Raw genomic sequence first — 22253 nt, 5'->3', positions numbered from 1 at the left:
CAGGAGAATTGCTTGAACCCAGGAGGCAGAGGTTGTGAGCTGAGGTCGCACCAATGCACTCCAGCCTGGGCAACAAGAGTGAAATTCCATCTCAAAAAAAAAAAAAAAGTCTACCACTGAGGCTGGGCATGGTGGCTCACGCCTGTAATCCCAACACTTTGGGAGGCCGAGGTGGGCAGATCATGAGGTCAGGAGTTCGAAACCAGCCTGAATAACATGGTGAAACGCTGTCTCTACTCCATCTCAAAAAAAAAAAAAAAAAAAAAAAAGAATGTGGGGTCAGGATCAGGTGCAATGGCTCATACCTGTAATCCCAGCACTTTGGGAGGCTGAGGCAGGAGGATCACTTGAGGCCAGGAGTTCGAGACCAACCTGGGCAACATTGCAAGACTCTGTCTCTACAAAAATAAAAATTAAAAAAAAAAAAAAATAGCCACGTGACATGGCACACATGTGTAGTCCCGGATATTCAAGGAGACTGAGGCAGGATGATCAGTTGAGCCCAGGAGGTGGAGGTTATAATGAGCTATGATCATGCGACTGCACCCCAGCCTGAGTGACAAAGCGAGACCCTGTCTCTTCAAAAAAGAGAATTAAAAAAAATGAGGAACTGGAAAGCTGATGGAAGCAGAATATGTTTTTTTGTTTTTTTTGTTTCTTTTTCTGAGATGGAGCTCTGTTGCCCAGGCTGGCTGGAGTGCAGTGGCATGATCTCAGCTCACTGCAACCTCTGCCTCCCTGGTTCAAGTGATTCTCGTGCCTCAGCCTCCTGAGTAGCTGGGATTTCAGGTATCCACTACCACGGCCAGCTAATTTATTATTTATTTATTTATTTATTTATTTTTGTAGATGGATTCTCACTCTGTTGCCCAGGCTGGAGTGCAGTGGTGCAATCTCAGCTCACTGCAATCTCTGCCTCCCGGGTTTAAGCGATTCTCCTGCCTCAGCCTCCCAAGTAGCTGGGACTACAGGCATGTGCCACCACACCCAGCTAATTTGTTGTATTTTTAGTAGAGATGGGGTTTTACCATGTTGGTTGGGATGGTCTCAATCAGCTGACCTTGTGATCCTCCTGCCTCAGCCTCCCAAAGTGCTGGGATTACAGGTGTGAGCCACTGCGCCAGCAGTTTTTGTATTTTTAGCAGAGACAGGGTTTCACCATGTTGACCAGGCTGGTCTCAAACTCTGGACCTCAGGTGATCTTCTCGCTTCAGCCTCCCAAAGTGCTGGGATTATAGGCATGAGCTCCCATGCCCAGCTGGAAGCAGAATTTTTGACAAATGAATTTTAATATAGGAAAAGGCCAGATACTGTGGCTCATGCCTGCAGTCTCGGCATTTTGGGAGACCAAGGCAGGAGGATTGCTTGAGGCCAGGAGTTAAAGGCTACAGTGAGCTATGATCATGCCACTGCACTCCAGCTTAGGCAATAGAGCGAGACTCTGACTCTGTCAGTATAAATATAAATATATATTAGTAAAAATAAGATATGCAGGCACAAACAACTCCTTTTTTTTTTTGTACAGATTGAATCTTACTTTGTTGAGCAGGCTGGTCTCAAACTCCTGGCTCCAAGCAATCCTTCTGCCTCAACCTCCCAAAGTGCTAGGATTACAGGCATGAGCCACTGTGCTAGGCCAAAATAATATATTTTATATGATTCCATTTATATGAAATTCTAAAACGTGCAAACTGGTGGCAGAAAGCAGATCAGTGGTTGGCTGGGAATAGTGGGGAAGATTGAAAGGAGGCACAAAGGAATGCTGTAGGTGATGGAAATATTCCGTGTCTTGATTGGTTTGGTGGTTACACAGGTGTATACATTTGTCATTGAACTGTGTGCTTTAACGTGGATACAATTAAAAAAAAAATTGTACCTCAATAAATTTGGTTAAAAATATGCTAACCAAGGGTGGGCGCAGTGGCTCATGCCTGTAATCCTAGCACTTTGGGAGGCTGAGGTGGGTGAATTGCCTGAGCTCAGGAGTTCGAGACCAGCCCAGGCAACATGGTGAGGAAACCTCGTCTCTACTAAAATACAATTAGCCAGGCATGGTGGCATGTGCCTGTAGTCCCAGCTACTGGGGTGGCTGAGGCCGGAGAATCGCTTGAACCGGGAGGCAGAGGTTGCAGTAAGCCAAGATTGTGCCACTGCATTCCAGCCTGGGCAACAGAAAATGTGTCAGCTCTTGGGCAAATAGGTGCTGATTTCATGGCATACAAAGCAAACTGACTTCTGGTATAAATCTTTTGTAGCTATAAGAACTTCATGTATGTATGTATGTATTACAGAAAAATCCCTTGACACTTAAATGTAGGGGGAAAAAACACCTCTGCATGAGTATTTGGGTTAGTTAAGGCTTTATTGAACTTTCTTGCGTATGTTTTTTTCTTACTCTTCAGTGGCCCGAACCTGTAACTTGATCTTGATTGTTCTGGATGTCCTGAAACCTTTGGGACATAAGAAGATAATTGAAAATGAGCTAGAAGGCTTTGGCATTCGCTTGAACAGTAAGCCCCCCAACATTGGCTTTAAGAAGAAGGACAAGGGAGGCATTAATCTCACCGCCACTGTAAGTGGGGAATGTGACATGGGGCAGGCTGCTGCAGGAATTGGAGTGGGGAGTGGATTGGGGTGCATGGACATTGACATTGGAAAATTTCGTGGCTTTACCCTGCACTAATTGAGATAACACAATGACTTTATAATGACTGACAAGAAAGACTTCAAGATTAGGATAGGAGCCAGTCTCAGACTTACTTTGCTACTTATTTCCTCTTTTGGATTATCTATTGGGGATGATACGGGAGTGTGGACCAATATTATGCTTGCATAAAGTAGATGGCCTCCAGTATCTTCTGTTTTCATTCATTTAACACAAATTTATAGAGTGCCTACCATGGGCTAAGCATTATTTTAGGCTCTGGGCAGGAATGGAAGAGGGAATAGTGAAACCCCCTGCTTTTATATTCTCATTGGATAGAATAGCAAACAATGTTAATGAGTAAAATATAATGTATTAGTCAGTGGTAAATATAAGAACACAAATAAAGTAGGGAAAGGAGATAGAGTGTTGGTGTGAGGGTTGCGGTTTTAAGAACGTTGGTCAGGGAAGTCTTTACTGAGGTGACATGAAGGTGTGAACCAAGTGGGTATCTTGAAGGAGAGCATTTGCTTCATGCCTCAGCCTCCTGAGTAGCTGGGATTACAGGCACCTGCCATTGAGCCTGGCTAATTTTTGTATTTTTAGTAGAGATGGGGTTTCACCATGTTGGCCAGGCTGGTCGGTTTCATTCTGTCGCTTAGGCTGGAGTACAGTGGCACAAAATCATAGTTCAGGCCGGGCGCGGTGGCTCACGCTTGTAATCCCAGCACTTTGGGAGGCCGAGGCGGGCAGATCACGAGGTCAGGAGATCGAGACCACGGTGAAACCCCGTCTCTACTAAAAAGATACAAAAAAATTAGCTGGGCGTGGTGGCGGGCGCCTGTAGTCCCAGCTACTCGGAGAGGCTGAGGCAGGAGAATGGCGTGAACCCGGGAGGCGGAGCTTGCAGTGAGCCGAGATTGTGCCACTGCACTCCAGCCTGGGCGACAGAGCGAGACTCCATCTCAAAAAAAAAAAGAAAATCACAGTTCACTGTTAGCTCAAAACTCTTGGGCTCAAGTGACCCTCCCGCCTCAGCCTTCTAAGTAGCTAGGGCTAAGTCACATGCCTCCAGGCTTGGCTAATTTTTTTTTTTTTTTTTTTTTTTTTTTGGTAGAAACGGAGATTTGCCATGTTGCCCAGGCTGGTCTTGAACTTTTGGCCTCAAGCTGTCTCCTGCTTCGGTCTCCCAAAGTGTTGAGATTACAGGTATGAGCCACCATACCCAGCCATGTTTTTTTTTTTTCCTGAGCTAAAAAAAAAATGAACTCTTATTACTAAAATGGTAGGGCTTTTGGTAGAATAGATTTGGACGGAAGGAGAAGATCAGGATGTTAAGTTTTAGATGCCAGTTAGACATCCAGGTGTTTCTGTCAAGAAGGCATGTGGGGTAGGCTGGGCACGGTGGCTCACGCCTGTACATCTATAATTCCAGCACTTTGGGAGGTTGAGGCAGGAGGATCGCTTGAGCCCAGGAGTTCAAGACCAGCTTGGGCAACAAAGTGAGACCCCATCTCTATAAAAATAATAAAAACAAGAAGGCATGAGGAATTATCTAGGCTAGATATATAAATTTGGTGATTATCAACTTTAATGTCATGGGCCTAGCTGAGATCACCAAGGGTGTGAGTATAGATAGAAAAGGAAGGAGCTGGGTGCGGTGGCTCACGCCTGTAATCCCAGTACTTTGGGAGGCTGAGGCAGGCGGATCACAAAGTCAAGAGATGGAGACCATCCTGGCCAACATGGTGAAAACCTATCTCTACTAAAAACACAAAAATTAGCCGGGCATGGTGGCACACACCTGTAATCTCAGCTACTCGGGAGGCTGAGGCAGGAGAATCGAACCCGAGAGGTGGAGGTTGCAGTGAGCCGAGATCACGCCACTGCACTCCAGCCTGGTGACAGAACGGGACTCCGTCTCAAAAAAAAAAGAAAAGAGAATTGGCCAGGCATGGTGGTTCACGCCTATAATCCCAGCACTTTGGGAGGCCGAAGTGGGTGGATTACCTGAGGTCAGGAGTTGGAGACCAGCCTGACCATGGCAAAACCCTGTCTCTACTAAAAATACAAAAATTAGCCAGGTGTGGTGGCATGTGCCTGTAATCCTGGTACTTGGGAGGCTGAGGCAGGAGAATCACTTGAACCCAGGAGGCGGAGGTTGCAGTGAGCCGAGGTTGTGCCACTGCACTCCAGCCTGGGCAACAAGAGCAAAACTCCATCTCAAAGGAAAAGAAGGAAAAGAGACTCAGAGAAATAAGACTTCTTAGACCAAGAGAGAGAAGGAAAACTGAAAGAGTTTGAAATACTGGAAGCCAAGTAAAGTGTTTCAGATAAGAGTGACCAATTCTGTCAAATGCTGCTTCTCTGTTAGAATTGATACAGAATTGAGAATTTCCTACTAAATTTAACACTCCAGAGCCCAGATGATTTGACTCGCATAGGTTTAAGCTGTCTTGCCCAAAACATCTTTCCCATTATCCTATCTTAATATTCGAATTTGAACATTTAAGATTATTTCTGTGTTAGTTTGCCAGTGCTGCCATAATATGGTACCATAGATGGGGTGGCTTAAATAACAGAAATTTATTTTGCATAATTCTAGGGGCTAGAAGTCTGAGATCAAGGTGATGGCAGGGTTGATTTCTTCTGAGGCTTCTGTCCTTGGCTTACAGATAGGAATATGGCGTTTGCTCTGTGTGTCTATGTCCTAATCTCCTTTTCTTATTAGGACCACCAGTATTGGATTAGGGCCCCACCCTAATGACTTTATTCTAATTTGATTACCGCTTTAAAGACTCTATCTCCAAATACATCACATTCTGAGATACTGAGGTTAGGACTTCATATGAATTATTTGGTGGGGGAAGGAGGAACACAGTTCAGCATGTAACACCGTCCTTGGAGTTTGGACATTTATTTCCTACTAAAAGTCAGTGACACTCATCCTGGATGTCTTTAGTAATGAGTTCGCATCTTAGCTAGAATTTTCCAGGTACATGGATATTGGTACACTTGGCAAGTATTTTTTTTTTTTTTTAAATTTTGTGCTGACTAGTCATCTGCTATTCCCTTTCAGTGCCCCCAGAGTGAGCTGGATGCTGAAACTGTGAAGAGCATTCTGGCCGAATACAAGATTCATAATGCCGACGTGACTCTACGTAGTGATGCTACAGCTGATGACCTCATTGATGTGGTGGAAGGAAACAGGTACTGACTGAGTGTGCAATCTGTGCCTGACTGAATTGGAAGCCTTGTGATGGAAACAGTATTGAATCTTGAATTTGGCAGAAGTTTATCTTAATTCCAGTTGTCCTACTGTCTTCTTTTTTTTTTTTTTGAGATGGAGTCTCACTCTGTTGCCCAGGCTAGAGTGCAGTGGCATGATCTCAGCTCACTGCAACTTCTGCCTCCCAGGTTCAAGAGATTCTCCTGCCTCAGCCTCCCGAGTAGCTGGGATTACAGGTGTGCACCACCATGCCCAGCTAATTTTTGTATTTTTAGTAGAGATGGAGTTTCATCATGTTGGCCAGGCTGGTCTTGAACTCCTGACCTCAAGTGATCCCCCTGCGTCAACCTCCCAAAACGTTGGGATTACAGGCATGAGCCACTGTGTCCAGCCTGTGCTGCTATCTTAAATGATAGTGGGCTTTGGTTTCTTTCTTTTTTTTTTTCTTTTTTGAGATAGAGTTTCACTCTTGTTACCCAGGCTGGAGCGCAGTGGCGCAATCTCGGCTCACTGCAACCTCCACTTCCCAGGTTCAAGCGATTCTCCTCCCTCAGCCTTCCCGAGTAGCTGGGATTACAGGCCTGTGCCGCCATGCCTGGCTAATTTTGTATTTTTAGTAGAGATGGGGTTTCTCCATGTTGGTCAGGCTGGTTTCGAACTCCTGACCTCAGGTGATCCACCCCACCTCGGTCTCCCAAAGTGCTGGGATTACAGGTGTGAGCCCGGCCTTTTTTTTTTTTTTTTTTTGAGGCAGAGTCTCACTCTGTCACCCAGGCTGGAGTGCAATGGTATGATCTCAGCTCACTGTAACCTCCGCCTCCCAGGTTCAAGCGATTCTCCTGCCTCAGCCTCCCAAGTAGCTGGGATTACAGGTGTGCACCACCATGCCCAGCTAATTTTGTACTTTTAGTAGAGATGGGGTTTCATCATGTTGGCCAGACTGGTCTCAAATTCCTGACCTCAAGTGATCCGCCTGCTTTGGCCTGCCAAAATGTTAGGATTACAGACATGAGCCACTGCGTTCAGCCTATGCTACTATCTTAAATTATAGTGGGCTTTGATTTCTTTCTTTTTTTTTTTTTTTTTTTTTTTTGTGAGACAAGAGTCTCACTCTGTCACCCAGGCTGGAGTACAGTGGCACAATCTTGGCTCACTGCAACCTCCGCCTCCTGGGTTCAAGCGATTCTTCTGCCTCAGCCCCCTGAGTAGCTGGGATTATAGGCGCCTGCCACTACGTCTGGCTAATTTTTTGTATTTTTAGTAGAGATGGGGTTTCACCATGTTGGCCAGGCTGGTCTTGAACTCATGACCTCAGGTGATCTACCCGCCTCAGCCTCCCAAAGTGCTGGGATTACAGGTATGAGCCGCTGTGCCCAGCCCACCCCCGCCGATGGAGTCTTGCTCCGTTGCCCAGGCTGGAGTGCAGTGGCATGATCTCAGCTCACTGCAACCTCTGCCTCCCGGGTTCAAGCAGTTCCCCTGCCCCAGCCTCCCAAGTAGCTGGGACTACAGGTGTCTGCCACCACACCCAGCTAATGTTTGTATTTTTAGTAGAGACGGGGTTTCTCCATGTTAGCCAGGTTGGTCTCAAACCTCAGGCAGTCTGCCTGCCTCTGCCTCCCAAAGTGCTGGGATTACAGGCATCAGCCACCACGCCCGCTGGCTTTGGTTTCTTTAGCTGTAAACTGAGGGATTAGTTTTTATTTCTGACATCCTTGCTTTTAAATTTAATTATGATGGTCATATTCCCCATTTCAGTTTTTTTCTTTTACAGCCTCTTCCTATGAAATTATTTCAGTTACTTGCTGTAAACTAAGCTGCCCCCTAAACTTTGTCATGTGATAGTTGAAGAAAGTAGTAGGTCAGTCTGCTCTTCCAGAATTAATCCACCTGAGAAGTTATACAGGCTGTGTCCTTCAGAAGTCCGAGGGGGCCAGGCTGTGTCTGTTTTCTCCATCCTAAGAGTATGTAGCTGAATATCTATTTCATGATACATTACTTTTTTTTTTTTTTTTTTTTTTGAGACAGAGTCACGCTCTTGTCACCCAGGCTGTACTGCAGTGGTGTGATCACGGCTTACCGCAGCCTTGAACTCCTGGGCTCAATCCATCCTCCCACCTCAACCTCCTGAGTAGCTGGGACTATGGGCGTGTGCCACCAAGCCCAGCTAATTTTTGTATTTTTTGTAGAGATGTTGTTTCACCACGTTGCCGAGACTGGTCTTGAACTCCTGGGCTCAAGCAATCTGCCTGCCTTGGCCTCCCAACGTGTTGGGATTATAAGCATAAGCCACTATGCCCAGCCCATTAATATTACTGAGACTTTAATAAGTTAAGTCACTGTTAAAATTACTCATAGCATTTGCATATAGTATTTTTAGTTGCTCCCCTAGTCATTTGTTCCTATATGTTGGATGAGTGTATTTACTCCTCATTTGAAAACAAACAGAAGCCATTGTTTTCAGTTAGGCATTTTACAAGTGAGGCAGTTAAACCCTGAGAAGTTGTGGCTTGCCTAATTATTAGTAACCTTAGCTGTCGTATTGATTCAACACTAGGAATATGACATCGGTAGATGCTATATCTGTTTTACCAGTATTATTTATTGTACCAATAAATAAAACATTTATTTTTTAGTCTTTAAGTATAAATTATGTTTTAAAACAGGCTTGTAGGAAACTGACTCAGAGGTTAAGTAACTTTCCTAGGGACACATAACATCACCTCTTCATATCCACAGAGGATTGCTTCCAGGACCCCTTGCAGATAATGAAACCTGCAGATGCTCAAGGCCCATATATAAAATGGTGTAGTACAGCTGACTCTCCGTGTCTGTGGGTTTTGATCTGCAGTTGGTTGAATTCAGGAATGCAAAACCTGCATATGTGGAGGGCCAGCTGGGATTAGAATCAGTCTGAGCACTTCAAAGCTTGTGTTCTTTCCACTGCAGTATGCTTTCCTAGCAATTAGCTTTGTGGCTGGTACTAGGGCCTGACTTTTGTTACTTTTCAACCCATAGTTCACTTTTTCTTTTTCTTTTTTCTTTTTCTGGCTGTTCTGCTACTTATGATCCCTCTTGGGAGCACCAGTTGGGTCTGGGTGAGGGTGTGCTGTTCAACAGTCTGACAGTTTTGTCAACAACTCCAGACTAATACCCTGTTTTTCTTCAACTTTTGTAGAGTTTATATCCCCTGTATCTATGTGTTAAATAAGATTGACCAAATCTCCATTGAGGAATTGGATATCATCTATAAGGTGCCTCACTGTGTACCCATCTCTGCCCATCACCGCTGGAATTTTGATGACCTATTGGAAAAGATCTGGGACTATCTGAAACTAGTGAGAATGTAAGTCTTTGTGGATAGGATAATGTTGCTGTAGGAATTAACCAGACTGTCCTAAAATGATACTTTCTGGAGCTCATTAACAAAATCTGGCTCTTTTTGAAAATATAAGTAAATTGGTTCCTATTATCTACTAGGTCATATTGAGGACACTTTTTCCCTTAGGTTGGAGGTTGTCCTGGTCTGATGTTCAGGGGTGATGGAGGGTTGCTATACATTCAACACATGAGATATTCTAAGAAGGCAGTAATCTTTATGCCCTCTCTATTCTAGTTACACCAAACCCAAAGGTCAGTTACCAGATTACACATCCCCAGTCGTGCTTCCTTACTCCAGGACCACAGTGGAGGATTTCTGCATGAAGATTCACAAAAATCTTATCAAAGAATTTAAATAGTAAGTATCATGGGCCTGTGGTCCCTCCTTTTTCCTATGAGTTACCAATTTTACTAACTAGTAATTCTTAGGATAGTGTTTTAAAAAAGAAGGCAGGAAGGCTACTGAAATGTTTGCTTGGCTAGAACTCTGCAGTGTCTTCTTAAAACCGTGCCTAATTAGAATAGGAAGAGCTCTAGAAACCTCTTTAGGTCAGGAAGCCTGATGACACAAACAGCCCTGACCTTCCCTCATTATTTCATCTTCCTCTTGGCAAACACAAATATTAATAATTCCTGCCAATGTCACACTGGCCTCTACTGGGTACTGAGCCCCCTTCTAAACCTGAAACATGGGCAAAACCTCCCTAATCTCTTATATTTTTCACTGCTGACGCAGACTGAAAAAAAAATTATTTTATTTTTGCGACAGTCTTGCTGTTGCCTTGGCTGGAGGGAGTGGTGGGATCATAGCTCACTGGAGCCTCAATCTAATGGGGTCAAGCAGTCCTCCTGCCTCAGCCTCCTGAGTAGCTGGGACTACAGGTGCACACCACTATACCCCACTAATTTTTAATTTTTCATTTTTTGAGACAGTCTCGTTCTTGTTGCCCAGGCTGGAGTGCAATGGCGTGATCTTGGCTCACTGCAACTTATGCTTCCCGGGTTCAAGTGATTCTCCCGCCTCAACCTCCCGAGTAGCTGGGATTATAGGCATGTGCCACCATGCCCAGCTATTTTTGTATTTTTAGTAGAGATGGGGTTCCTCCATGTTGGTCAGGCTGGTCTTGAATTCTTGACCTCAGCCCCCCAAAGTGCTGGGATTACAGGCATGAGCCACCTTGCCCGGCCTTAAAAAATGTTTATTAGAGACGAGGTCTTGCTTTGTTTACTAGGCTGGTCTTGAATTCCTGAGCTCGAGCGATTCACCTGCTTCAGCCTCCCAAAGTGTTAGGATTATAGGTGTGAGCCACTATGCCCAGCATACTAATTTTTTATTTTGAACTTATTTTAGACCAATAGCAAAGTTGTAAATATGGTAAAGTTTCCTTTTTTTTTTTTTTGTGATGGAGTCTTGCTCTGTCCCCCAGGCTGGAGTGCAGTGGCGCGATCTCGGCTCACTGCAAGCTCCGCCTCCCGGGGTTCACGCCATTCTCCTGCCTCAGCCTCCCGAGTAGCTGGGACTACAGGCGCCCGCCAACACGCCCTGCTAATTTTTTGTATTTTTAGTAGAGACGGGGTTTCACCGTGTTAGCCAGTATGGTCTCGATCTCCTGACCTCGTGATCCGCCCGCCTCGGCCTCCCAAAGTGCTGGGATTACAGGCTTGAGCCACCGCGCCCGGCGTCTCACTCCACTTCTAATGTTAACAGCTCACATTACTATAAAATTATCAAAGGCCGGGCGCGGTGGCTCATGCCTGTAATCCCAGCACTTTGGGAGGCCGAGGTGGGCAGATCACAAGGTCAGGAGATCGAGACCATTCTGGCTAACATGGTGAAACCCTGTCTCTACTAAAAATACAAAAAATTAGCCGGGCGTAGTGGCGGGCGCCTGTAGTCCCAGCTACTGGGGAGGCTGAGGCAGGAGAATAGCGTGAACCCGGGAGGCGGAGCTTGCAGTGAGCTGAGATTGCGCCACTGCACTCCAGCCTGGGCGACAGAGCCAGACTCCGTCTCAAAAAATAAATAAATAAATAAATAAATAAATAAATAAAAATAAAATTATCAAAAACAGGAAATAAGCATTGTTATGATGTTGTTAACTATAGATCTTATTTGAATTTTATTACTTTTACTGGCGTCTGTTTTGTGTTCCAGGAACCTGTGTGGCATCTAGTTACTTGTTTGTAGTCTTCTTGGTTTTTTGTTTGTTTGTTTGTTTGTTTTTTTTGTTTGAGATGGAGTCTTGCTCTTTCACCCAGGCTGGAGTGCAGTGGCGCGATCTCGTCTCACTGCAAGCTCCGCCTCCTGGGTTCACGCCATTCTCCTGCCTCAGCCTCTCCGAGTAGCTGGGACTACAGGCGCCCGCCACCACGCCCGGCTAATTTTTTGTATTTTTAGTAGAGATGGGGTTTCACTGTGGTCTCGATCTCCTGACCTCGCGATCCGCCCGCCTCGGCCTCCCAAAGTGCTGGGATTACAAGCGTGAGCCACCGCGCCCGGCCTGTCTTCTTGTGTTCTAGTCTACCAGTAATATTTCCTTAGACTTTCACTGTCATTCATGATCTTGACGCTTTTGAATTGTGTTCACTAGTTATTTGATTAAATATTCCTTAGTTTGAGTTTGTCCAGTGTTCTCTCATGATTGAAATGAGATCATGCATTTTTGGTAAGAATATCACAAAAATAATGATATGTTCTTCTCAATGTATCATTATATGAGATTCATGATGTTGATATACCTTACTGATGATAATATTCACATTGATTACTTGGTTAAGTTGGTGTAGGGTGGGTTTCTCTGCTGTGAAGGTATTATTTTTCTCTTCGTATTTTATAAGTATCTCGGGGTACTTTTGAGACTGTGAAAGTCCTGTTTCTCTTCAAATTTTTGCCTGCTATTAGCATCTACTGGTGAGGCTTGTCTGTGACATTTACGGCTATGATGTTTACCTAGCCATAGGCTGGAGTGTAGTGGCGCGATCTTAGCTCACTGCAACCTCTGGTTCCCGGGTTCAAGCAATTCTTCTACCTCAGCCTCCTGAGTAGCTGGTACTACAGGCGTGTGCCACCGTGCCCGGCTAATTTTTGTGTTTTTAGTAGAAATTTTTGTATTTTTAGTAGTCAGGCTGGTCTCAAACTCCTGACCTCAGGTGATCTGCCTGCCTCGGCCTCCCAAAGTGCTGGGATTACAGACAGGCATGAGCTACCACGCCTGGCCTAATGGTGATTCTTTTTTTTTTTTTTTTTCTTTTTTGAGACGGAGTCTCGCTCTGTCACCCAGGCTGGAGTGCAGTGGCGCGATCTCGGCTCACTGCAAGCTCCGCCTCCTGGGTTCTCGCCATTCTCCTGCCTCGGCCTCTCCGAGTAGCTGGGACCACAGGCGCCCGCCACCACGCCCGGCTAATTTTTTTTATATTTTTAGTAGAGACGGGGTTTCACTGTGGTCTCGATCTCCTGACCTCGTGATCCGCCCGCCTCGGCCTCCCAAAGTGCTGGGATTACAAGCGTGAGCCACCGCGCCTGGCCTCTAATGGTGATTCTTTATTTTCCTTTTTTATTTTACATTTATTTATTGGACTTCTGTGTGTTAGAGCTACCACTTCTCTATTTAACTCATAATTCCTATCAGTATGAGCTCTTGGTTATTTTATTCTATAGGATGTATTCTAACACTATTATTATTTTGTTGCTCAAATTATTACAAAGCTTTGGCCATTACGAACTCCTTCATGTCGGCCCCTGTGCTCTTTTGATAAGTTGCTTTTTTTTTTTTGAGACATGGTCTCACTGTTGCCCAAGCCAGAGTGCAGTGGCACGATCACAGCTCACTGTAGCCTTGATCTCATGGGCTCAAGCCTCAGCCTGCCTCAGCCTCCGGAGTAGCTGGAACCCCAAGTGTGCATCACCATGCCCAGCTAGTTTTTTCCTTTTTTTTTTTTTGTAGAGACAAGATCTGACTTATGTTGCCCAGACTGGTCTCCAATGCCTGGGCTCTAATGATCCACCTGTCTTCGCCTCCCAAAGTACTGGGATTACAGGCATGAGCCATTTATTTATTGTAGAGATGGGGTCTTGTAATGTTGCCTAGGCTTCTCAAACTCCTGGGTTCAAGTGATCCTTCCATCTCTGCCTCCCAAAGTGCAGGATTATAGGCATCAGCCACCCGTGCCCAGCCTTTCCTTACTTTTTGGTACTGTTAATACTTAGATGTTCCCAAATGACATTGATTTTGCCTGCACTAGCCCTGAAAATTAGTCACTTCTCCAAGGAGCCCCAGTTTTCAAGATGTGGGTGCTAAGTGTGCTCATTGTTAGCAAGTAGGTTATCATTGCCTGTAGGCCCTCTCAGCAAATAGGAAATACATGTATGGATACTAATGATGCTTATATACACATCTGTATTTCTGTATCTGTCTTATCCTTCCTCACTATCCATCATTTATCTATCCATCTTTCCTAAAAACCATGAGTTTATACTGTTACCTCTGATTCTAGTTCAGTACTACATGGATCATTTTTTTTTTCTTTTTTTTTGAGATGGAGTCTCACTCTGTTGCCCAGGCTAGAGTGCAGTGGCATGATCTCCGCTCACTGCAAGCTCCGCTTCCCGGGTTCATGCCATTCTCCTGCCTCAGCCTCCCAAGTAGCTGGCACTACAGGCGCCTGCCACCATGCCTGGCTAATTTTTTGTATTTTTAGTAGAGATGGGGTTTCACCGTGTTAGCCAGGATGGTCTCGATCTCCTGACCTCGTGATCTGCCCGCCTCGGCCTCCCAAAGTGTTGGGATTACAGGTGTGAGCCACTGTGCCCGCCGCACTTTTTTTTCTGAATAGGAAAAAGGGTTAAAAACAAAAGAAGAAAATAGAGCTAGGTGTGGTAGCTCACGCCTGTAATCTCAGCACTTTGGGAGGCCAAGGCAGGAGGACTGCTTGAGTCCAGGAGGTTGAGTCTTGAGTGTGAGATCAGACTAGGCAATATAGTCAGACCCCCATCTTTATAAAAAATAAAATAATTAGCCAGACATGGTACCAGGCACCTGTGGTCCCAGCTACTCAGGAGGCAGAGGTAGGATTGCTTGAGCCCAGGAGGTTGATGTTGCAGCGAACCATGATAATGATCATGCCCCCTGTACTCTAGCCTGGGCAGCGGACTGAGACCCTGCCTCAAAAAACCAACCAAACAAAGAAAAAACAAAACTTGTTTCTGATCCTAAGAGTACTGAGAGAGTGAAGTCCTTTACTGACCTTCAGATCCTTATATATAAAACAACTGTATTCCACATGTAAGTGCTAATTTCCACCACAGTCAAAACATTATGCTTTGGCAGTTACTTTAACTGGTAAAGATGACTTTTGTAAAAAGTTAAACACTGTACTTTTCCAAACTTTGTAGATTTATATATAGCTCTTTCCTTCTATGGTGGCAAAACATTGTTCAAAACCTTCAGAACTTTAAATTTACCAGGGAATTAAAAAGGGGAGAAAAATGTCTCAGATAAGAAACATATCGAAGTAAACAGGATTTTATTTGCTCCTTATTTTACTGTTTTTTTTTCTTTAATTATTGCACAACTATCTTTGTTTTTTTTTTTTTTTTGAGATAGGGTCTTGTTCTGTTGCTGCCCAGGCTGGAGTCCAGTGGCGTAATCGTGGTTCACTGCAGCCTTGAACTCCTGGGCTCAAGCGATCCTCCCACCTCAGCCTTTCAAATAGCTGGGACTACAGGTGCAAACCACCATGCCTGGCTAATTTTTTCTATTTTTGTAGAGCTAGGGTTTCTCCATGCTGCCCAGGCTGGTACAACTCTCTTAATAATAGAAAACTTTCATCTTCAGGCCTAATTAATTATAACACTTATCCCTTTTCCATTTCCTTCATGTCCTTGACCACATCGATCCCTTATTCTGTGCTTTGTGTTTTTTGTGTGTGTGTGTGTTTTTTTTTTGAGACTGAGCGAGACTCAGTCGCCCAGGCTAGAGTGCAGTGGCATGATCTCAGCTCACTGCACCCTCCGCCTCCCAGGGTCAAGCGATTCTCCTGCCTCAGCCTCCCAAGTAGCTGGGACTACAGGTGCACGCTACCATGCCCAGCTAATTTTTTTGTATTTTTAGTAGAGACGGGGTTTCACCATGTTGGCCAGGATGGTCTCGATCTCTTGACCTCATGATCCGCCCGCCTGGGCCTCCCAAATGCTGGGATTACAGGTGTGAGCCACTACACCTGGCCTAATTTTTGTATTTTTAGTAGAGACAAGGTTTCACCATATTAGCCAGGCTGGTCTCGAACTCCTGACCTCGTGATCCGCCCGCCTCAGCCTCCCAAAGTGCTGGAATTAGAGGCATGAGCCACCGCACCCGGACTGGAATATAGATTTTTTAATGAGGTTTTGACTCAATGATAATATAATAACAATATAGCCACCTTTTTTACTCTTGGTACACAGTTCTTAGTCTCTGTGAGGCAGGTCTCGGTGTTTCATTCACCAGTTTTCATCACTAGCACAACATATTCTTAAGTTTGGAGGCCCATGGATATAAATTACCTTCACATGTTCCAGTAAATCGGGAGGACATATCAATTACAGTTTCTTGTTAGGGAGGAAGATTTTCCTGGCATGGCTGAAGAGGGAGGCCCTAATTTCTTGTCGGTACCCACTGATGGTTTCAGGAAACCCAGCAAAAACAGGTATTCTCTAACAGTCTGTAAGTGATACTATATCTGTAAGAATCAGTCTGAAATTTTCAGGGTATTTCTCTATGAAGATTAAATGATGGATTTTTTTTTTTTTTTTTGAGATGGAGTTTCGCTCTTGTTGCCCAACCTGGAGTGCAATGGCGTGATCTTGGCTCACTGCAACCTCTGCCTCCTGGGTTCAAGCCATTCTTCTGCCTCAGCCTCCCGAGTAGTTGGGATTACAGGCACCCGCCACCATGCCCAGCTAATTTTTGTATTTTTAGTGGAGACGGGGTTTCACCATGTTGGCCAGGCTCTTCTTGAACACCTGATCTCAGGTGATCCACCTGCCTCGGCCTCCCAAAGTGGTGAGATTACGGGTGTGAGCCACTGCGCCCGGCCCAGGGTATTTCTCTATAACAAATTCATGCTTTTAATTTTAAACTAGGCTCTTTATACTAAACATGTTTTTTGTCTTTGACTTTCTGCAATAAGAGGAACCACACAACTTCCAGAAGTCTTTGCCGGCTTATATGTTAAGGCTTCAGTGTCTCATGCTGCTAGGGAAGATAAAAGCTTTTGTAGGTCTATGGTTCTTAAGAGTGTGATACTAAATCTGAGCAGAAGGGTGGTATCCAGGCAAATAGGGCAGAAGCTAGGTTATTATTTACACTGACTGTTCTTTTTCTCTTCCATACAGTGCTCTGGTCTGGGGTCTCTCTGTGAAACACAATCCTCAGAAAGTGGGTAAAGACCATACGTTGGAGGATGAGGATGTCATTCAAATTGTGAAGAAGTGAAACCTTTCCCTTTTCCCATCTGCCGGGCGAACCACAACAGTGTTCCCCATGATCAGGCCCCCTACCCCAGTTCTTTCTGGTTTTGGCAGTCACCGGATCAGTATCCAGGGGAGGGAGATGGAGGCACCCAAACTGGAACTTCATTTGTCTTACCTTGGTGTCACCTTTTATGTTGAACTGCATAAAAGACCTGGTAGGCTGGTCTGCTACATGCAGCTCGTGTCATTGTCAGAATTTGTTTTGGGATGGGCTGAATGAGGAAGGGTATATACGGTGAAGTAGCTACAGAAGGGATCCTTGGGAACTTGATCTTGAGTGTGAAATGGATAAAAATATGACATGCTGCATCTTATTTGATGTTTACTTATGGGAACCCCTTCCAAACTAGATATGGCTTTCAGTCCTTTCAAGTGGTCTTTCCCACATGATACTGGAGGAAGGACTTTACGTAAGTTAACTGATCACTCCCCGCAAGGCTAACCTACTTTGGGAGATCATGTAATTAAGTACTCCAACCAGGCAGATCAGGGTTTGAAATTGCAGGTCCACCTCTAGTTAGCTGTGGAGCCCTGAACAAATTACCCAACCTTTATGAGCCTCAGTTTCCTCATGTAACATGGGGATAGTAATAGCACTTACTTTCTGCGGTGGTGATTGTTAGTAGTGGAGGGAGATGGTACTTACACGTCAAATACTGTACTAAGCAATTTATAAGTATTCAATGACTCTTGGCTTTTGTTGCACCGAGCGTTTTACTGGGCTGTCTGCCCTATGTAGAGCACAGCTGTACATCATCAGTGTTGGGCTGAATGTTGAGCTGAACTATGCTGCCAGCTGGGCCACTGAAATGCTTTTTTCTTTTTCTTTTTTTTTTTTGAGACGGAGTTTCGCTCTTGCTGCCCAGGCTGGAGTGCAATGGCGTGATCTCGGCTCACCGAAACCTCTGCCTCCCGGGTTCAAGCGATTCTCCTGTGTCAGCCTCCCAATTAGCTGGGATTACAGGCATGTACCACCATGCCCCGCTAATTTTGTATTTTTAGTAGAGATGGGGTTTCTCCATGTTGGTCAGGCTGGTCTTGAATTCCTGACCTCAGGTGATCCGCTCGCCTCAGCCTCCCAGAGTGCTGGGATTACAGGTGTGAGCCACCGTGCCCGGCCAACTAAATGCCTTCTTTCCCATAACCCAGAATTTCTGCTTGAATCCCCATGAAAGTCCTGGCCTCAGCCAATAACTTGGGCGAGGGTACATTGCAAGTGAGGCAACTGGTGTGATCAAAGCAGGTTTGTGTGTTCACATATGTGTATGTATGGAGGTGGGAGGTTTAGGAGGAGGGTTGGTGTCAGGACCACTTGAGAGGATGCTAAGGACATAATCAGATACTTGGGGGGCTAGGAATATAGGAATTTAAGGGGATTGCTCTGATTGTGTGAAATTGGTTGATAAAAATCTTGGTGTGGTGGGTAACAATATGGGCGTAGGGGGCTGGGCCCAGTAGCTCCCACCTGTAATCCTAGCACTTTGGGAGGTCAGGGCAGGAAGATCGCCTGAGCTCAGGTGTTCGAGACCAGCCTGGACAACATAGTGAGGCCCAATCTCTACAAAAAATTTAAAAAATTAGATGGGCATGGTGGTGTGTGCCTGTAGTCCCAGCTGTTCGGAAGGCTGAGGTGGGAGGATTGCTTGAGCCTGGGAGGTCCAGGCTGCAGTGAGCTAAGATGGGCCACTGCACTCCAGCCTGGGTGACAAGAGTGAGACCCTGTCGCCAAGAAATAAATAAAGAATATGGGCAGAAAGGAAGGTATGGGCATGTAAGTATGGAGGAGAAATCTTAAACTTGTTAACTAACTTGCTCTTGGGAAGAAGTCAAACATTATTTCAGTATGGACAACAGAGATGATACAGTAGTCCCTGAGAAAATCAGGAAGAATAGGTTTGCAGGAAGACAGAATTTGATTATTTCTTCAAATGAGGCAAGCCAGAGCTTTTAGTAGGTCATGAGAGATCACAGTGTGGGATTATTCACATACTCAGCCTCTGTCCAGTGCTTGTTTTCTCCTGCTGCCCTAATAGCAGTTGTTTCCCTTTGATAGTCTTCCTGCAGCTTGGGCTTATCACTGTCCCCAGACCCAGAAGATAAGCTCCTGAAGCCTGGTATGCTAGTTACTTTTCAGAATATCGGCCTTGATACCACTGGTGCATTCATGATAGAGGCCATGGTCTAGAGCCTGCCCCAACCCTGCAGGGGAACAGGGAAACATTGGCTTTCTGAGCTATGGGATTTCCAGGAAGGTTTGTTCTCCAGCCAGAACATATTAGGTTTCTGGGGACTCTTCTTGCCAAAATTCACTTTCATTGAGCAAGCATTTAGCACTGCCAGGATGTTGGGGAGAAAAGATTGCTGAAATCCAGTTCATCCTAAGGCCTCAGGATGTGCTGTGAATAGGCCTTGTGCCCATCATTTAGCACCCTCCCCATGGCTTGATCCAGGGTCCCCTGGTCTCCTTGAGGAGAGAATTACCCTACCTTTCCCTTTTTCCTCTGGGCTTAGACTTAGCAGTTCTGGGAGAGGGGTGTGTTTGGTATCGGGAATGCTGCCTAGGGTATGACCACTGTGGAGGTACAGCTAAAGGCTTTCTCCTTATTAACTCTAAGACTTTACTGGTTTGGCTGTCATAGCATGATTTGAATTTCCTGTGCTTTTACATATTCCATGTTTCTTTCCTGACTTTATTACAAGTAAACAGATCCGCTGTTCTGTGCCATTTAACTAGTTAGAACACGCTTAGCTGCATTTAGCAGAAAGCGCTAACTTAACCGGCTGAAATGGAAGGGAACTTGGTCTTACCTTTTTGGGAAGCTATTTTCCAGAAGCCACCCAGTTTGTCCTTGTCTCATGGCCTAAAATTGGGTCACATGTCTATTTTTGAATCAATTGTTGGTAAAGGGAATAGAATTATTGAAGAACCAGAATTTAACCCTGTAAGTTATCGTCATTCTTGGTTTGTGTTTATGCTCATAGTTCACAAAGAAAGGCCAATGGACCTCCCACTTCCCTTCCCTCTTAATAGAGTCTGGCTTAAAAGACACTCAGCTATCTCCTAGGGGAAGGCCTAGCTGCACTCTCTGTTCACTTCATTCCCACTTCCTTTTACCATTGACCTCCCCAAAGACTATTTAACTGCTTCCTTTGGGTGGGACTATTCTTTCCTCTCCTACCTGACCTCCCCTGCTTAACAGATTTTCCATGATATGCTTTGTGGCCCTCAGCTGTTTTACTTTCAGGATGGCTTCTATATCCTTAGCTTCTCTTAACTTTTATTTTGCACATCCTTCCAGCACTGATTGCTTCTGAACTCATCTTGTGCCTGCAAGACATCAAAAGTTTCTCCAAAGACATCTCTTCCTCTTTGCCCTCATCCTATATCAAGGTCTTAGCTCCTTGAAGACTGCATTAATATGTCTTTTGCCTTCATCCCCCGCTACCCTCCCACTTCCTCTAGTCCTTGTGTTTACCAAAATACTTTTGCTAAAACCTGTATGTCTAGTTTCTGCTGATACTCTTAGCAATACTCCCTTATTTCCTTCTGGCTCCATTTGCCAATCACCAGCTAATGGCTTTGCTCTTTGCATGGTACCTGTTTCTGTCCTACTAGCTTCTAGCCCGAAAAGGAAGCCTTTACTAGCAGCTTCAACCCAGTCCTCCTTACCTTGCACCTATTAACGTTGGTTCAACATGAAGGGGAAGTAAGATAAGTGGAAGAGGATACACAGGAAAGGTGGAACTGGATTCAGGTATCTGTGTTCTGCCATTGACACTTGGGACTGCTTTCCAGCTTCCACCTGTGGAAACCAGAAAGCATTTGCCAAAAATTCTAAACAGGGTCTATTTCTGAAGCTGAGGAATCACATGGAGTGCATAGCATGGGGGAAGGGGATTACTAATGAGGTTGAAAGAAAAGTACCAGGAAGAGACTGACTTCATGCATAATCCACAAAGCCAGGTTTTGTTGAAAGGTGACCTGCTTTCTTGTATTCCTGCAAGTACACGGCAGGGTGGGCAGTTCCAGGCTTATAGTCATTATTCCCTAACAAACAGTCAAGACTGACTTAGGCTGCTCAAGACTCTACTACCCTTGTAGTCAAATATCCAACCACCTTGACCTTTACCTCATTATCTGACCCTTTAGCATGGAGTCCTAAAATGGTCCTAAATGGACAAATATCTAGAACTCTGGTAAATTAACTTGAGTAGCATGGGAAATAAGTATCACCTCATAGCAGGACTGAAAAACCTCCAGTTAGGAAAGGGGACTCAGGACTGTACTGTATTTTGTAGAATCTTTATCCGTCAGTGCTGTGTATATACTAATAGTTAAGGTGAATAATAAAACAATTGTGAGCTAAGGAATGTGATACAGAACACAAGGAGTCAATTAATGCATGAGTCTTAAGGGAAATTCTTAGACTTCAGTGGGTTGAATCAGAACTCTGAGCTTAGAGAAACAGGATGCCCCAGTAAACATGATTTGTTTGAGAGAAACTACCATATGTAATAGATGATTCCTCAATAAACAAATTGTTTTCACTAGGTCAGTTTAATCTTGGAAATTACACTATAGATATCCTGGTATTAGCCACAAGGCTATGCTATCTATAGGGTCAGTCCAGTATAAACGGACCTGTTGGGGTCTTTAAAGCTCAAGGAAAAAGGCCATAGCTGATTTCTCCTAAATCAAGATAGAGTCCAATTAACCTTTTTTTTTTTTTTTTAAGATGGAGTCTCACTCTGTCGCCAAGCTGGATTGCAGTGGCGCAATCTCAGCTCACTGCAACCTCTGCCTCCCAGGTTCAGGTGATTCTTCTGTCTCAGCCTCCTGAGTAGCTGGGACTACAGGTGTGTGCCACCATGCCCAGCTAGTTTTTTATTTTTAGTAGAGACGGGATTTCACCATCTTGGCTAGGATGGTCTTGATCTCTTGACTTCGTGATCCGCCCGCCTCTGCCTCCCAGAGTGCTGAGATTACAGGCATGAGTCACAGTGCCCAATTTCCATGGGTTTTTCAAGAAAAGCTTAAACTTCAGATCACTTCCCTAAAGGAACATACTGAGCATAGCTTGGCTGGTTAGAAATTAAGAAGACTAGCTGGTTAGAAATTAAGAAGACTTGCCGGGCGCGGTGGCTCACGCTTGTAATCCCAGCACTTTGGGAGGCCGAGGCGGGCGGATCACGAGGTCAGGAGATCGAGACCGCGGTGAAACCCCGTCTCTACTAAAAATACAAAAAATTAGCCGGGCGTGGTGGCGGGCGCCTGTAGTCCCAGCTACTCGGAGAGGCTGAGGCAGGAGAATGGCGTGAACCCGGGAGGCGGAGCTTGCAGTGAGCCGAGACTGTGCCACTGCACTCCAGCCTGGGCGAGACTCCGTCTCAAAAAAAAAAAAAAAAAAAAAAAAAAAAGAAAAGAAATTAAGAAGACTAGCTTGGGCTACATGGTAAGACCCTGCCTCTACAAAAAAAGAAAAAAGTTA

General features: G+C 45.0%; 1 protein-coding gene across 3 annotated transcripts in view; it reads left to right on the top strand.

Annotated features, from left to right (window-relative positions):
• The window catches only part of DRG1 (developmentally regulated GTP binding protein 1), a 36886-nt gene extending 19945 nt beyond the window's left edge, over positions 1–16941 (top strand). Inside the window, exons 5-10 of one of the 3 annotated variants that reach the window (XM_055251626.2) lie at positions 2403–2572; positions 5724–5854; positions 9052–9219; positions 9490–9612; positions 15838–15938; positions 16627–16941. In XM_055251626.2, the coding sequence (XP_055107601.1) occupies positions 2403–2572; positions 5724–5854; positions 9052–9219; positions 9490–9612; positions 15838–15938; positions 16627–16652 (719 nt within the window). In that variant the 3' untranslated portion in view covers positions 16653–16941. Of the gene's footprint in view, positions 1–2402; positions 2573–5723; positions 5855–9051; positions 9220–9489; positions 9613–15837; positions 15939–16626 lie in introns of those variants that run through there. The other 2 variants (XM_055251628.2, XM_055251629.2) reach the window with 2 other exon arrangements.
• Positions 16942–22253: the final 5312 nt, after the last annotated feature.

Source organism: Symphalangus syndactylus, chromosome 18 (assembly GCF_028878055.3).
Source record: "Symphalangus syndactylus isolate Jambi chromosome 18, NHGRI_mSymSyn1-v2.1_pri, whole genome shotgun sequence".
In the NCBI taxonomy this organism is placed as follows: domain Eukaryota; kingdom Metazoa; phylum Chordata; class Mammalia; order Primates; family Hylobatidae; genus Symphalangus; species Symphalangus syndactylus.
The sequence above is the reverse complement of the archived record's forward strand: the minus strand, read 5'-3'. Positions and strand labels throughout refer to the sequence as shown.